This window comes from Copadichromis virginalis, linkage group LG11 (assembly GCF_057382275.1).
Source record: "Copadichromis virginalis isolate Kocher_CV1m ecotype Utaka linkage group LG11, C_Virginalis_male_GT1.1, whole genome shotgun sequence".
NCBI lineage: Eukaryota > Metazoa > Chordata > Actinopteri > Cichliformes > Cichlidae > Copadichromis > Copadichromis virginalis.
In genome coordinates this window covers 11,197,838-11,213,033 of record NC_140628.1, presented here as the reverse complement: position 1 = coordinate 11,213,033, position 15,196 = coordinate 11,197,838, and the positions used below count along the sequence as shown (strand labels likewise).

General features: G+C 37.9%; 2 protein-coding genes across 4 annotated transcripts in view; both read right to left on the bottom strand.

Moving 5' to 3' along the window:
• The window catches only part of zfat (zinc finger and AT hook domain containing), a 17,368-nt gene extending 12,570 nt beyond the window's left edge, over nt 1–4,798 (bottom strand). For both annotated transcript variants that reach the window (XM_085473148.1, XM_085473149.1), the window contains exons 1-10: nt 4,592–4,798; nt 3,766–3,924; nt 3,400–3,561; nt 3,091–3,219; nt 2,756–2,869; nt 2,550–2,672; nt 2,376–2,455; nt 1,581–1,663; nt 1,333–1,407; nt 65–213 (exon numbers count right to left, since the gene is read on the bottom strand). In XM_085473148.1, coding sequence (XP_085329274.1) covers nt 65–213; nt 1,333–1,407; nt 1,581–1,663; nt 2,376–2,455; nt 2,550–2,672; nt 2,756–2,869; nt 3,091–3,219; nt 3,400–3,561; nt 3,766–3,924; nt 4,592–4,610 — 1,093 coding nt within the window. In that variant the 5' untranslated portion in view covers nt 4,611–4,798. The remainder of the gene's footprint in view (nt 1–64; nt 214–1,332; nt 1,408–1,580; nt 1,664–2,375; nt 2,456–2,549; nt 2,673–2,755; nt 2,870–3,090; nt 3,220–3,399; nt 3,562–3,765; nt 3,925–4,591) is intronic.
• Nucleotides 4,799–5,482: 684 nt separating this feature from the next.
• On the bottom strand, nt 5,483–14,514 carry LOC146698137 (protein tyrosine phosphatase type IVA 3). Of its 2 annotated transcripts, none has more exons than XM_085473146.1 (7): nt 14,140–14,514; nt 11,321–11,749; nt 8,381–8,512; nt 8,125–8,217; nt 7,899–8,029; nt 7,600–7,674; nt 5,483–6,834 (listed from the first exon to the last, which is right to left on the bottom strand). In XM_085473146.1, the coding sequence occupies exons 3-7, from the start codon at nt 8,474–8,476 to the stop codon at nt 6,717–6,719; spliced, it is 513 nt and encodes a 170-aa protein (XP_085329272.1). In that variant the 5' UTR covers nt 8,477–8,512; nt 11,321–11,749; nt 14,140–14,514; the 3' UTR covers nt 5,483–6,716. The 2 variants fall into 2 exon arrangements, with proteins under 2 accessions (XP_085329272.1, XP_085329273.1); XM_085473147.1 differs by lacking the exon at nt 14,140–14,514 and adding an exon at nt 13,694–13,797.
• Nucleotides 14,515–15,196: the final 682 nt, after the last annotated feature.

Below are 15,196 nucleotides of genomic sequence, written 5' to 3'. Positions count from 1 at the left end.
ACACGATCAACTTCAACTTTGTATTCATTTACGCAGCCATCCTGAAATCTATAGACTAATTTACCTTTGATGGCCGATGCGTAGTCACAGTGCAGACACTGAAACGGTTTTTCTTGGGTGTGTGTCCTCAGGTGAGCAACCAGTGAGTGTCTGAACTTAAAGATTTTGTTACAGAACTCACAGGCAAAAATTTTCAGGTGGCTCTGAGGCAAACTGTAAGACAGCAGGTGACAATATTACATTTCTCATAGCTGATCAGTTTCACTCCTGTTGATATCATGGTGAAACAGGGTGGACCTAACCTCTGTCATATTACATAAGAAGAAGCTTTTAGCTACACTGTAGCCCCAAATCTAAAAACTGTGTAAAATAAAATCCACATACAGTCGTGTCTATACTGCCGTGTGAAAAATTAAGTGCACCCCATGAGCCAGCATTTTGTAGTTAGCATTAGCTGCAATAACTTGAAGTAATTTTTGAAGTAGGTTTTCTGTAGGACTTTAACAGTCTCTCACATCACTGTAAAGGAATTCTGCCCTCTTTTTCTTTACAGCGTTACTTTAGTTTATTGAGGTTTTGCGGGCATTCATTTATGCACAGTGCTTTTAAGATCCGGTCAAAGCATTTTAGTCGGGCTGATGATGTCTGGACTTTGACTGGGCCATTACAACACCTTGATTCTTTTTTTTCAGCCATTCTGTTATAGATTTGCTGTTGTGCTTGGGATCATTAATCTGTTGCACATTTTAGCTTTTGGGCAGATGGCCTCTACAATACTCTGGTATACAGAGGAGTCCACTCAATGACTGCAAAGTCATGCAGCTGTAAAGAAGCTCTAATCATCATAGTGCCACCACCATGCTATGAGCTGTGTGTGTGTTGATAATATGTTGCATCTGGTTTTGTCTGTCCTAAGGACTTTATTACAAAAGATGTAACCTAATCCATGCTTCCATTTTTTTAAGTTCTTTCATGAACTTTAATATTATACATGCTAACTGAGGCCTGCAAGGTATTATATGTAGTGGTCTAATACTAGGATAATTTAGTGGGACGCCCACTCCTGCTTAGATTAATAACTGTCTTGTATACTTGTAAATAATCTTTCTCTCTGTAGAATGATGGACAAATTGTTTGGAATTGGCCTTAAAACTATTCTCAGCTGCTCTGGAACAGTCAAGTGAATTTGATTAGCAGCACCTGGATGCTACTTACTTTCTTAATTTCTGTAAAGGCAGTAAGGGTGCGCTTATTTTTTCACATGATGCACATATGAAGAAACAACATTTGAGTGAAAATACAACTACAAATATTAAAATATTCAAAAAGTACTTGGAAGCATCTTGTTTGATAGAACATTCCTGGAAGCCCCTGCTGTTTGTCGTTGTTGTTGTGGTAGGATTAGAACTAGGAATAGAAAACAAAACAAAACATTGACAGGTCACACAGCGACAACCAGAAACTTAAAAATCTTGTAAAAGATTGTTAATGTTCACAAACCAACTATTTCACCTAAAATCAATTACACTGACTTCTAATTACTTACAAGAAATCTTCTGGTTTAATAATTTATTAATTACCTTGGCTCCTGGTCTGTTTGAGGGTTATCTGTGATGGCTTCACTTGCAACATCATGTGACTCATTCTGGACGACTGCAGAGTGCTGAATGTCCAGAAAGATCAATATAATAATGTCACAAAATACTTTTGGACAACAAACACGGTATCTTTTTTAGGACAGAATCACGAGTTCAAATTCAGCTGAACTACTAAAACTTTCTTCACTGCAACAAAAACACTGTTAACAAGTTATAGAGATGTCAGCAGAAAGTAAGTATAATGTAAACACTGTGCACAATCCTGTGTTTCTAAAGGACAGAATTGAATTTTACTTCTGTGTAATTTCGAGTTTTATGAGCAACATAAAATCAAAACACCACGTGGCTAACATGGTTACAAAAGGAAGAGGTCTCAAACCATGTGTAAATTAAACTGTGTAACTTTGTTAGAAGACTTTGTTGTACATAAAAAAAACATATTTTAACCCTTTAAAGCCAAATGTAATGTATTTAATACATAAGTTTTTAGGACTCCTAGAAACATAATCAGTGTAATAGTTTTACCCCCAGATAAACAAAATAAATTGCACGTTACATTTTTTAGGAATAAATTACAAAAATAGCTGGATGTGGCAAACATGATACAAATTAAAATTAATATATGCAAATTACTATATTTTATTTTTTTATTTGTCAGAAGGTTCGATAAACACTCCATTTAAGAAACTGATTTGGGCAATTCCATGGTTCAGGCTTTAAGGGGTTAAAATCTGTGTGAACTGACTCTTTGCTGTTCCACAGCATTTCAGCACTTACCTGAGGTTGAGATTGAGGTTTGATAGAACCAGATTCTGCTTCTGCTGAACCTTCCTCTACAGGAACCATTTTAAAAACACCTTTTGAATTAAAAGTGAAGTATTATAGTTATTCATAAAACTGCATTTTTAGCCAGAAAGTAAAAGCAGGCTTAAATACCGCTTTAATGCCAACCTGGAAGTGTTTCATATTCTGTCAGAACAACACTGATAACAGATTTTTTGTTTCCTGTTGCTTGGCCTCCTTCCTTGGAGATGCAACTGTGGTTGGTTTTTAAGGATCTAGAGTTTCCCCCTTCTATAAACAGAGAACAAAAGATAGATCAGATCATTATTCTTCCAATAATGATTAATTTTAAGAAACCATATTCGTGATCTTACTGCTTTCTCGATCAAGTCCTGATTGTGTCTGGTTGTGTTTATTCTGGTTTGGATCAACTCCTCCGGGATCCACATTTTCCGTTCCCTCACCTTCTGCTGTACCAGAGATGCTCCCTGAAAATTATTGTGTGTATTAAATTGATAAACTTCAAATGTTAGGTACAGTAGCTAGATCTACTTTAACATCTTCAGTGTGTGTGTGTGAAAAGATTTAACAGTCTTCAAGCAACATTTCTAGCATGCTCTCCAACTAACTGTTCTTTGAAATCATCTGCGGCAGGCATTGACTTTCCTGCTGATAAATTATTTCACATTTGTGCCCTTTGATTCCTCACCATTTTCCTCCTCATCTGCATCTTCATCCTCTTCTCTTAGGCAGATGTGTTTAAGGATTTGACGCCTGTTGCTGAATGAGCGATGGCAGTGTCTACATTCCAGGCCTGATATCCCATCATTTTTTTGTGCTAAAAAACATTATTACAAAAACATATGTACCACAGATTAGTAACAGCAAAGCTACATTACTAATCAGGAATACAAAACAAGAACCAGCTATCCAACTAATATAATCAGTTAGCAGTCTGCAGACCAGTACTACCAGGTAACAAAAGATTGATTTACACTGTATAAGGCAACAATACCACCTTCTGCTGAACTAAATTGTTGAATTTCCTCCTTTTTTCTCTTTTTTTCTCTGGAGTTATTCTCTGGAGAATGGCTGGAAATGGCCGTGCCCTCTGTCAAATCTGTGCGTATCTTCTTCGTAGAGCCCTTTGGTCTTCCTCGTTTTCGCTTCACCGGGGTCTCTGTGGGCCAATAATCCAACAGAACAGTTAAAAAAAGGCAGCACTGTTTTTTTTTTTTTCATTTCTTGCAACACATCCACCTAAGAGAACAGCATCAACAAAGACATTATTCTGCAATCATTGTCTGTGTAGCCAAAACATTTACAGACCTGAGTAAGGTCTTTTTTTGTGATAGTAATAGTGGTGATGTGGTGGTGCTCTGACCTGCCAGCTTCTCCACAGGATCTGCCACAAGAGGCTGCAGCGCAATAATGATGTCATCTAGAGGCTCCTGCTGAGGGTGCAGCTGGGAGCAATGTGCAAGTAGCTGGGAGCGACTTGGAGAAAAGACGTTGCACAGGCGACACATAAACACAGAACCAGCTGGGGACACAGAGAGAAAAGGTGGCATATCCAGAGCCTTTTGTTAAATAAGTTGATCTCGTCGTGGTTTTTTTTTTCTTGTACCGTAGAGGTTTATGCGTTAATCAACTAATATTTGTAGCACAGAGAAGATACATTTTGCGGCAATATGAGAAACTGTGGGGTGGATATTGGCTAATTTTACCGTGTTATATACTGCATGTATGTAATCTGCTGGAAAATGTAAAAAGATTAATAACAAACAAGTAATCGGTTTTCTCTCAACTCCCAATCCACCTCAAATGAAACATATTATTACAGGAACAATAGCTTAAAAGCCACTCCCAAACTAACCAGATCGTCTAACCAGACATTGTTAACTTCTATGATAATTATTGCTATAGTAAAGTACACGTGTATAATTTGTCATTTAATGCTGATTTAAGTGTGGGAACTACATTGACCGTGGAGTCAGGTGACACTGTGTGTTAACGTAACAGGTTACGGTTTGTAGCTTATTTGTACTTTTCTTTCTGTATAGTGTCCATAGTTTGAGCATAATATTAAAAAACGCCAAATGAAACGGTGCCCTTTTTTTAACCATGCACGTCTGTTTATTTTGATTTGGCCCGAGTTAACATGAAGACCCGAAAAACATATTCGAGTTGAAGCTAGCCAAATTTCTTACCTGCTTTTTGTCCATCCATTTCCCTCTGCGACCAACGAGCGAAGTAATACTAATTTATATACAGGCCAGAACCTATATGCGAATAAATTTATTCACTAAATCGTGATTTAGAGTCTATTTTTTACTGAATAAAGACACACATTTCTGTCGAATCTGCGGCACAAATCCTTCAGGCCAGCGGAAGTTTGCTGGAGCTGCAGCACTGTAACAGACATCGCCCTCTGTGGCAGGAGGACCGCACTGCAGCGCAAAGCAGCGCGTTTAGGCGTTCGGGGCGATAGAAGCGACCAAAAAGCGCCCCTGGCTGTTCGCTTGCACATTCGGGCCTCAAAAAGACTAGAGATTAAAAAAAACGAACGTGTTACAGATTCTGTGCTATTTATCATATACTTATACAAATATAGTCAGAAATGTGTCATTGTACAAAAACAGTAAATATACTTAGGTTTCCTTATTTCTTCATTTTCTTCTTTTAAAATATTTGTCAAAGAAAAAAACGTGTTTCACAACATATCCCTAGTAAGCCATCATGTTGTTTACAGGTATGGATATTATATAAAGAGACACTGAACATAATAATATGTAAGAATAGAAGAAGCTCTAAGTGAGAGTTAAGTCAATCATAAAGAGCTCATAGCAATTAAAGGTGGTTGTTTTTACTATTTAGGACTCATTAACGCACTCATAGTCAAAGTAGATCAAAAGTGCAGACTAATTAATAATTTCAGGAATTTAAGGAATATTTGACAAAAATGTTTCTGGTGTTTTGAATTTGTCTGCAATATATTTCGTTTATTAGCAACAGCTAAATTGCCAGGAAGAGCGAATCTTTGAATTATTACATGATGTAATCAAACACTGACAACAAACACCACGCACTACATACAAAGATAATGGCATAACATTTATTAAACAATGCAAAAAATTTACAGACTATCATTTACAGCTTGTTTTTTTGTTTGTTTTTTTACATAAAAAAGTGTCAGCTCAGGCCTGCCCCAGTAGTAAACAATGTATAGAGGCCGCCCCATATACCCACACCCACACACGCACACAAGCAAACAAATATGCACACACGTCATGTGAACAAGAAAATATTTGCCATTTGCTTTAAAATGCTTTCAGGTAAAGATTGTAAATCAAAGGGTTGCTAGATCCTATTAACATTTTCCCTTCTCCTAACTTCAGTTTTACACCCTCTGCCTATTTCATTGTCCATTTAGTTTTTCATGCATTTTAATGTATGTATATCAATTCAGGTTGAAGATGCTTTTACAATAAAAGAGACTGTCATAAGGACTCTACTTTTTGCATAAAAAGTGCATGCTCTGTTATCATCATCATCATCAAAAACAGATTTTTAAATGATTTTTTCAAAGTGATTGTTTACATGCATCATTCAGGTAAAATACAACTGAAATAAACTCCACACCAATACATATGAAAATAATAAAACTTTAAACTAGACTGGATAATTTAATAATGCACAGCAACATTTGCGCTAGGATGAGACTAATACCTCAGGCTAAGATTACCCTTGGATTAAACCTGATTTGTTGGAGTGTAAAATTTTAGTCTCTCCAAATTGTTAAAAACATGTTTTTAAAGGGTTTTTAAGCCCAAAAAGAAAGAAAAAATAAGAGAAACACAAATTTAACTGTTTATAATTTTATATCCTGATAGTGTTAAACATTCATTAAAGTCAGGTCAGACTTAAGGTGCTGAAAACCAGTCACCAGGGACAACAGAATCAAAGTTTCACCCCACATCTGTATAAGTTTCAGGACTTGTTCGGTTGAACATTTGAATGTGGCTCATGCACCTCATAGCTAAATTCCCTGCAGAATTATATTGTAAAAACAATCCTCTATAACACTTTTTAAAATGATTTCCTGTCCTTTATCCATCCTGCAGCTGTTTGTTTACAGCAAATAAGCAAAAATAAAAAAAAACATATTAAAAGAAAAGAAAGGGAAACAAAGAAGAAAAACTTTTTAAGATTCAACATGGGCACTGACGCCTCTGTTTTTAGTATTTGTGACAATGACTGAAGCCTTGTACTGCTGAATTCCTGAGAAATGTCTCTGTGTGTGTGCCTGCGTGTGTGTGTGCATGGTGCATGTGTTCATACGATGCAGCATTTGTTCTTGTGTTTGCGGGAGTCTTTGAAACGGAGCCTATGCTTAGATCGATATTTCTCCAGGTAGGTTAGCTGTTTGCTGTTGATGGCTCCACGACGCTTCCTGAAACACAAACACAATGCTGTGAACTTTTAAAAGCTTTTAGAGGTTCATTAAATACAGAGAGCTCACAGACACCTTTTATCTTCCACTGCACGCTGTACTTTCAAGTATAATAGTCTTTTTCTGTCACCTTTTTGTGTTGCATTTCTCATTGTGTTCCTCTCTAGGTTATGATAGAAAAAGTGTACTTAATCCTACCAGTTCTTGTTTTCTATAGCTACTTTCAATCAGCATAGGCTCCCGTGTTAAAATGCCCAACTTATAGCAATAAAAGCATTTTTACAGCACGGAACAGAAAATGTTTTGCCTTCTGTGGTCAATTTCAGCCCTCAAAACAGTTAACCCTCCCATGATGCAGTAAAACAAATCACAGAGCAAAATCATTTCCGCATATTAGTTCTCAAACCAGGAGTTAAAAGATGATAAAGTCCACCATCAAAGCAGACTTTCTAAGTTTGGTATGTAGTAATTTACTGTAGCAGAATGGGGGGTGGGGGGGGGGGGGGGGGTGGGGGGTCTTTGTCAAAAACAAAAGCTGTAAAACTTCTGAAAATAGAGTAAAAAGATTCCAGAATTGACGCCCTTCTTCACATTTTTTTAAATCCGTGTAGTGGGCCTGATGCACTACTTGCGATTCTGGTCCCATCCTCATGTTTGACACCCCTGATATAGAGTATATAAGACCACTCTGGTTTCTGAAATAGTTTCATTAAGTGAAAAAAAGGAAAGAAAAACTATCCTCAATATGACACAGGATATACTTACTGTCTGATGAGTTGAATAGCATCCTCATATTTCATCCCACTTTCTATCAGAGCCAAAGCAACAAGCACAGGAGCCCTGTGTGCACGTATAAATACAACACAATCCATGTTTTAGGCTATACATGTCCAATCAATTCTGCTTATCTGTTTCTTGGCAAATCTTTAAGTCATAGTTTTTAGTATAAGCACTCCAAATCAAACATATGAGTTATTGTCCAGTGATGCTAACTTATATGTGTGCACACACACCTGTCTTCCTCTGTATTTTTAAATTAAATTTTTACTTTAAATGTCTCCTACCTCCCTAATCCAGCCACACAGTGAACAGCCACACAGCTTCCTGGATCCTCCTGAAATGTCTTCTTTAGCAGATTCAACCAATCATCGACCAGCTTACTGGGTGGCGGGGCTCCATCATCAAATGGCCAGTCCTAAAAGAGAGTCCAAACAGGTGCTGTCTGGTGTACTGTATTTGATCATAGAATGAGTAAATATTCATATTAAAGGTGTGTGTTTCTGAACTTACCACCACTGTAATGCCATCTTTCTCAAGCCGTGTTTTGTCATAAGTGACATCACAAACTCGGACCACTGTTGTGGCACCATATCGCTTCAAGTCCTGGAAGTGGTAAAGTGAGGAAAAAACTTTTTTTGAAGTCACAATACACAAGCTGACATCACAGAGGGAAACAAGCATGCAGGTAATATCCTAATTTTATTACGCTTGTCATTATAATATTGTCTACCCTTGCAGGACACACATACTCACATATATTTCTCACCTCTATGAAGGAGCTGAGTGTGCCATCTGTTGGGTTGTGTGTAATAAGAAATCTCATGTTCTTGTGGCACAGTTCGACTGGAGCTGGGCGATTCATGTTGACCAGTGTGAAGAATTGTTGCGTGTGTAACCCCTGTAAAAACCAGAAGTCATCTTTTTCACATTTTGTTTTTGTAGAATATGGATAAAAAATGCCAAGAAATGACTGGTTATGTAATGTTATGTGTTATGTGCTTTTTCTTGCTAGTAAAAGCAAGAAAAAACACCAGTAATAGTATGATAAGATGTAAATATTAATGGCTGAACTGTAATAAAGACTTTCAAAATACTAAAGCTCAACTTTGGGTTTCACTGGGGTTTCCCACAAGGTAATCCAGAAAGAATAGGACCCTATGCAGCTTTAGTCCATGTTGTAGGTCTGTCATAATGTGATCAGTAGAATGTATTATTAATGCAGACCTGGGCCCTTTGGTTTCCCCGATCCACCCCATGTGGTCAATGGGAAATTAGAATTAAGATATAAATAGGTATACGTCATTCATTTTCTCCCATTTAAAAAAAATTATTTTATTGGAAATCACATTACAGTTTTGTTGCTTCTATTTGAAAGGTGATTGCTACATTTTTTGTTTGTTTCTTTATTTACATTTGTACATATGTGTGTGTATGTGAATGAAACTTCACAGAGCAAACATTTATGAGATGTGTGTTTGGGGCGGAAAAAGAAAAAAGTATTTATTTACTAAAATCAGAGATAAAGTTGTGTTCTTAGTTTGTGGTTAGCAGATTGCTGGGTTGAAGGATAACAATTTAAATTGTCATTATGAGCCTAAACATGCAGAAAAACACAGGAAATTGACTGATGCAGAACGAAGACAGACACTAGATGCTTTGCTAGTAAAGGTGCAAAAGCAACCAAGCTTTACACATCCAGGGATGGAGCAGTCAAGACCAGCTTTGTGATTTCTCGCAGAGGGACTACGATAGAGAATGATTTATTCACACAGGTAACTGTATGTCTGGATAGGCCGGGGCTTAAATGACACAAATTGGCAGTGTAAACGCAGCGCTGAAAATTAACCACATTGTTGATGTAGCTAAAATAGCTAACTTCATTGGGGCAAGAGGACTGAATCAAAGACAGTTTGTTGTACTTCTGCAGGAGCATGAAGCTGAATATGGTGACATAGGCTACCACACAGCTGCTGGGTAGCTCAGCCTGGGTAAAGTGCTGAAGAGTACTGCATGGGACCTGAGAGAAAAATTAAGAGCTTTGTGAGAAGAAAGGCAAAGATATTCCAGAGCTCTCGGATGCATTTGCGGTTAATGGGTCTCTCCTTTGCATTTCCACCCCAGATGCTGAACCTCATTTTAATGCACTTGGTCAAGCTCAAAACTGGACTTCCCTCATGAACAGGAAAGAAAACTGAAAAACTGGAGATGAAGTAATTAAATTACAAGTAAAATACCACTTTGTACTAAGCTAAAGGTCTTCAAAACTTTGCAAAACATGCACATTTTCTTCACAGCTGTTTGAAAATGTTGATTAAATAGTGATTGTAACATCTCCTCTCATCACTGGTAGTTTATAAAAAGAGTTATTAACACTGAGCAGAACTGCAATAGCAAAATCAATAGATATACTTCCATTTTTAGATTGCGTTGGATTGTAAATGTAATAGGGGCAGGGATAGCTCAGTAGGTAAAGTGGTCGCCCCATGATCGGAAGGTCGGCGGTTCGAATCCACTTAACGGCTACCCTGAGGTACCCCTGAGCAAGGTACCGTCCCTACACACTGCTCCCCGGGCGCCTGCTTAGTGGGCTGCCCACTGCTTCACTGAGTGAATGGGTCAAATGCAGAGAAAAACAAGTAATTTCCCCATGGGGATCAATAAAGTATCCATTATTATTATTAATAAAATACTTATTACAATTACAATTACAATACTTAATACTTAAAAATATTAAGGGAGGTCCCAACACCATAAGGCATTTTATGACATTTGATTTCACACATTTGACAAGCTGCAAAGAATTTCTAGCAGCACTCAACATCAACCATCACATCTTAAGCTTAACTATGTTTCTAATGTCTGTCATTTGGAAACTAGTGCCATCAGCAGACTATAAACTCTTGTTAATTGACCAATCAGCATGCATTATCAGAATTCCAGCTTTATACCGGCAGCATTCGCTTTCTGGTAAGTATAATGAAAGGAAATGAGTAAAATAACCCAATAAGAGAATTTTAATCCGTGAATACTAATACTAGAAGCTGGTGTAGAGTCATTTAAGCAGTTTAGCTCCATTCATTCCAACTGACAGAGCCTTAGCTCGCAAGTATTCTCTGCTGCCTCTGACTGATGGTTAATAGGATTAACAGGAAGTGAAATGGCTTCCTGAGTTTTTAGCTGTACCATAATGTATGCTTACCTAACACTTCCTGAAAACAGTGAAAAATAGTTAATGCATGTAACTGTTCACAGCAGGGTTTGGAGACTTTTTCTTTCTTTTTCTCAGAAGCTAGTGAGTGAGTTCTGGAAAGTGACATTTCTTTCTCATTTTTTTTTTCAAATTTCTTCTTCATTTTCTTCCAGGAGTATCAGGTAAGTGTCAGCAACAAAATACGGCAACTTAGACTAAGACACCAAAACATTGTTGATGTGTAAAGTAGCACTTTGAGCAAGAGAAGGAAATATGTGACTTTGATCTTAGGTGAAATTCAATAACACTGAAAACAGAGAAGTCATTTTTTCCATGTAAGACCTAGAAGTTAAAAGCATCATTGTTAGTAAAACCTACTCTCCAAGAAAGGCAAATCATTTAATCTCATACTGACTGCCTTAAAGAAATTTCTACTGAATCATACAACCAATGAAATGTCATGAAATATTAAGAAAGTGTTGATGCATTACTAGATTTAGGTCATTGACTCCTCACCTTTAGCTCCAGCTGTTGCGTTTAGCAGCTATGTCTTCAGTTTATATTTGATCTCCAGGTGAGCCAGAACTCCTATTTTCAGATATTTTCCCAGGTCTGACGTCCTATAGTCTTGATTGTTATCCCATCAGTTAACAGTCTGCTATAGTCCAGAAGGTTACAGTGTGTCGACTTTCTCTGTGTTTTTATTTCTTTGACCACACTCAGTTTTAGTCACGCTCTCTTTCCGTCTTTCTCCTGTTAGCTTTCAGTGTCAAGGCTCCGCTTGTTACCCCATGAGCTGACAGGTTCAGAGGTCAAAGGCCAGTGGTCTTGTAGGGTTCATAACCCTAGGACTACATGGTGCAGCATTATCCCAGATGGGGTTTAAATGTGTTGGGCGTGGCAGTAGTCACCACTTCGCCTCACAAACTCCATCAACCAGCAATTCTGAAATACAAAATATATTAAAAGTCAGCTTCCACTGAAATGACACTGATCGTGGTCCTTTTAGTAATTTAGCACATATTCAGTTTTTTGCAGTTCCATATAACCCAGTTATATTATGCTGCCATATATACACTATTTTATTACATGTGCATCACAGTTACACCCAATTACACTGGATCTAAAAGACACATATAAGCATTCACACATATTATAAATATTCTTACTCATACAGTATGATAATACAGACCTTCTATTAGACAGAGAGGATAAAACACCTTTTGATTAGTTAGTGGATGACACATTAAGAACAGACACACCAATTAAATACACAGGGTGTGTATTTATTAAGATATAAGAAACACTAAAGATAATCGTGGGGCATTAGAATGAAAATGAATGAAAAATGTGGGAGTAGTTACTAGTTACTACTAGTCCCTGTAAAAACTTAATTCGTTAATGTTAAATTAACAACAAGATCAAGGTTGCCATATACTAAGATCACAACTCAATTACATGTTCAACGACACTAATACTTTCAAGAAACATATAATTCAACTTTATTTAAGAAGACATACCAACATAGACATTCAATATAACCCATATAATATTGTTTGATGATGATAATGACATTTGTACAATATCAACAAAATTAAGTTAGCTTTGAAGAAAAAAATGAGCAGAAATTCTCATATAAAGTGATGCTCTGATTAATCTAGCCTAGGTGTTTTTTGTTGTGGCTCGGCACAAAAAAAGACAAGATAAAAATATTTTGTGAAACTGTGGAGAATCTGAAGTAACTTGCTTTGATTTATTCTGAACCTTAACCCCACATGCATATCAGTTTAATATATTTTCAGGAAAAAAGGCTCTGTTCAGCAGTTCAGCACATACAGAGTTATGAAAGCATTTAGGATGAACACTGCTTGTTAGTTATAATGCGGTTTCTCTAAAGTACAGATATAAGTTGTGTTAGGCTCTTCTTAATGTATGATTCAAAACAAAGCACTGAATCATCTTAATAATATTTCTCATAAAAATGCAGCATACTTTTAGCTTTCCAAATAATTCTACCTACCACTCAAACAAGGCAATCAAATAAACAACAAAGGAAGGTCCAGAGGTAATCTCTGGTCACCTTTTGGCCTCTGCACTGACAACACACGCAGACACACACACACACACATAATCACTCACAGACTTACACACTCACTCTTCCAGAAGAGGGTAGTCAGTTCCAAGTTGTTGACAATCTATATTTAGGATTTTATCCTGTGTCACCGCTAATCGGGATAGAGGTCGCTTATTTTCCACTGAGCTGGTTAAAAGTGAACATTCATTTCACTTGAAGCCTTGTGCGACCCGAGGGCACCAAAGTTGCAACGGAGACACAGGATAAAAGCTAATTTGCAAATCAGCATAGCTGGCACTGTCACAGACACTCTGTGAGTACACAGAAACCTGTTTTAAGGCATCTAAACTTAACTAAAAGGTCAACTGTTCACAATTTTAGCAAACATCTGAAGTAGAATGATTTCATATGAGGGTAACATACAGAAACAGACAGAAGTAATTCCAGTTAAACCTTAAAGCCAATTGGCACTTTTACTTTAGAGTGTAGTTTGGTTTGTAAAAATAGGCATGTCTCCAGACTGGCTGCCTAGCTGTTTCACTGTCACATGGTGGATCAGGACACAGAGAGGCTAAAATGGATCTCAGTATTATTTTAGAGCCACCTTATGGCTACTTCTTCACAAGGTCTGAAATGTAAAGCTGAATGAAACGGATAGTAGTGGTCTTTAAACAGATTAGATTACACATTCGTTTACTGACTTCCAGTTAGCTGATAAGAGCATCAGATTCAATCACTCAAATCACTCAGAAAAAGAAGTTGTGCTAAATAACTACGTTTTTACTTATTTTCTGGAAGCTTAACTTCCCTCTTACCTCAGAGGACAGCTTGTCTGCTGAACAGGGGAAATCCACAGGGCTCTGACTGGCAGTTACACCAAAGTCCTGCAGAAGCAGCAGCAGCAGTTCTACAACAGTTTGAGTGCTGACATACAGCCAGCTGACTGCCTGTTATAGTAAACCCCTGTAGACTCTAAATACCTGCAGCTGTATTTTTAGCTCCATCTGTACTAGTGTGTGATTCTATGACACATCAGATTTTTGTAGGAACAACAGTACCCTTCTGCTTTACTCTCTCTCACCGTCTGTGGCAGCAATATAGCACGGATAAAAATGTTTATGGAGATTTTCTATAATTCTCTGCATCACGTATCCAGAATGCAGGGTGTTGCACTTCTGGCTTTGTGACAGCATTGGGAAACACTATATAATTATCCTATTTATATAGCAACAAAACAAATGCAGAGTGCTTTAGTTCTTACCGCTTAGCTTTTCAGCGTCATCTCCAAACACTGGCTAAACACCAGTTCTTCTGCCTTCTTGTTACAGTAAAACAACACCTCTTTCAGTCTTTGGTCCTGGTAGTCAAGCAGGAAGGAGCAGCAGCAGAAGGTTAAATGTTTCCTTGATAACCTTTAGCTCTGCCCCACTATAACACTAAACTATCCACCTCGTGTCCCTTCTGGCCTCCTCAACTGCGACGTACTGAATGTGCCAGCTCGTAGATCCACCTTGGTATAAAGGTGCAGTGTGTGTTGGGCTTAGGATCTGCTATGAGCTGGTCTAATCAGGCTGAGCAGTCATCTGACCCTGACAGCCCTGTCACCAGCAGAACGCACTACAGTTAATGCTCTTAGAGCCACAGGAGAAGAGCCTCACTCCCCCTCCTCCAGCTCTTCCACTTCTTCATCCACTCTACTCCTTTCTCTCCCACTCGCCTGGAAGGCACTGGGTGAGAGTTCAGCTCCTAACTTTTCAATGTGGCTGAAGATTACTTGTTTCAACCAGGGAAGTCCATGGTCACAGTTTTTTCACATCATGCTCCTAAAAAAAAATAAAACGAGTGGTCTCATGAATATTTGCTGCAGTGTCACATCTGTCAGGACTTTTTCTTGTTCTCCCTCCCTTCATCGACCCCCCGCCTTCCCCTCCCTGAACCATCTAAAAATAGACGGTCTTTTAAGCTACCAGACAGATTGCCCAAGTCAACCTGTGGATCCCATTTGTAGGAATTAACTTTCTCTTTGGGGTTACAATAGTCCAAGAATTGTTTTCTTGCAGCCAGCCTACAGTGTGAAGTCAGCACATCACTGTGTTTGCCCAGAAAAAATACACACAAAAAGAGAAAAAATTGATAATTGTGTTTACAAGGTGTAGAATGTGAGTCCAAAGAGTCACAAGGCAGTCACAGGTCCATACTTTTTAAAAGTACAGGGTGGGCCATTTATATGGATACACTGTAATAAAATGGGAATGGTTGGTGATATTAAAGTCCTGTTTGTGGCACATTAGTATATGTGAGGGGGCAAACTCCTCAAG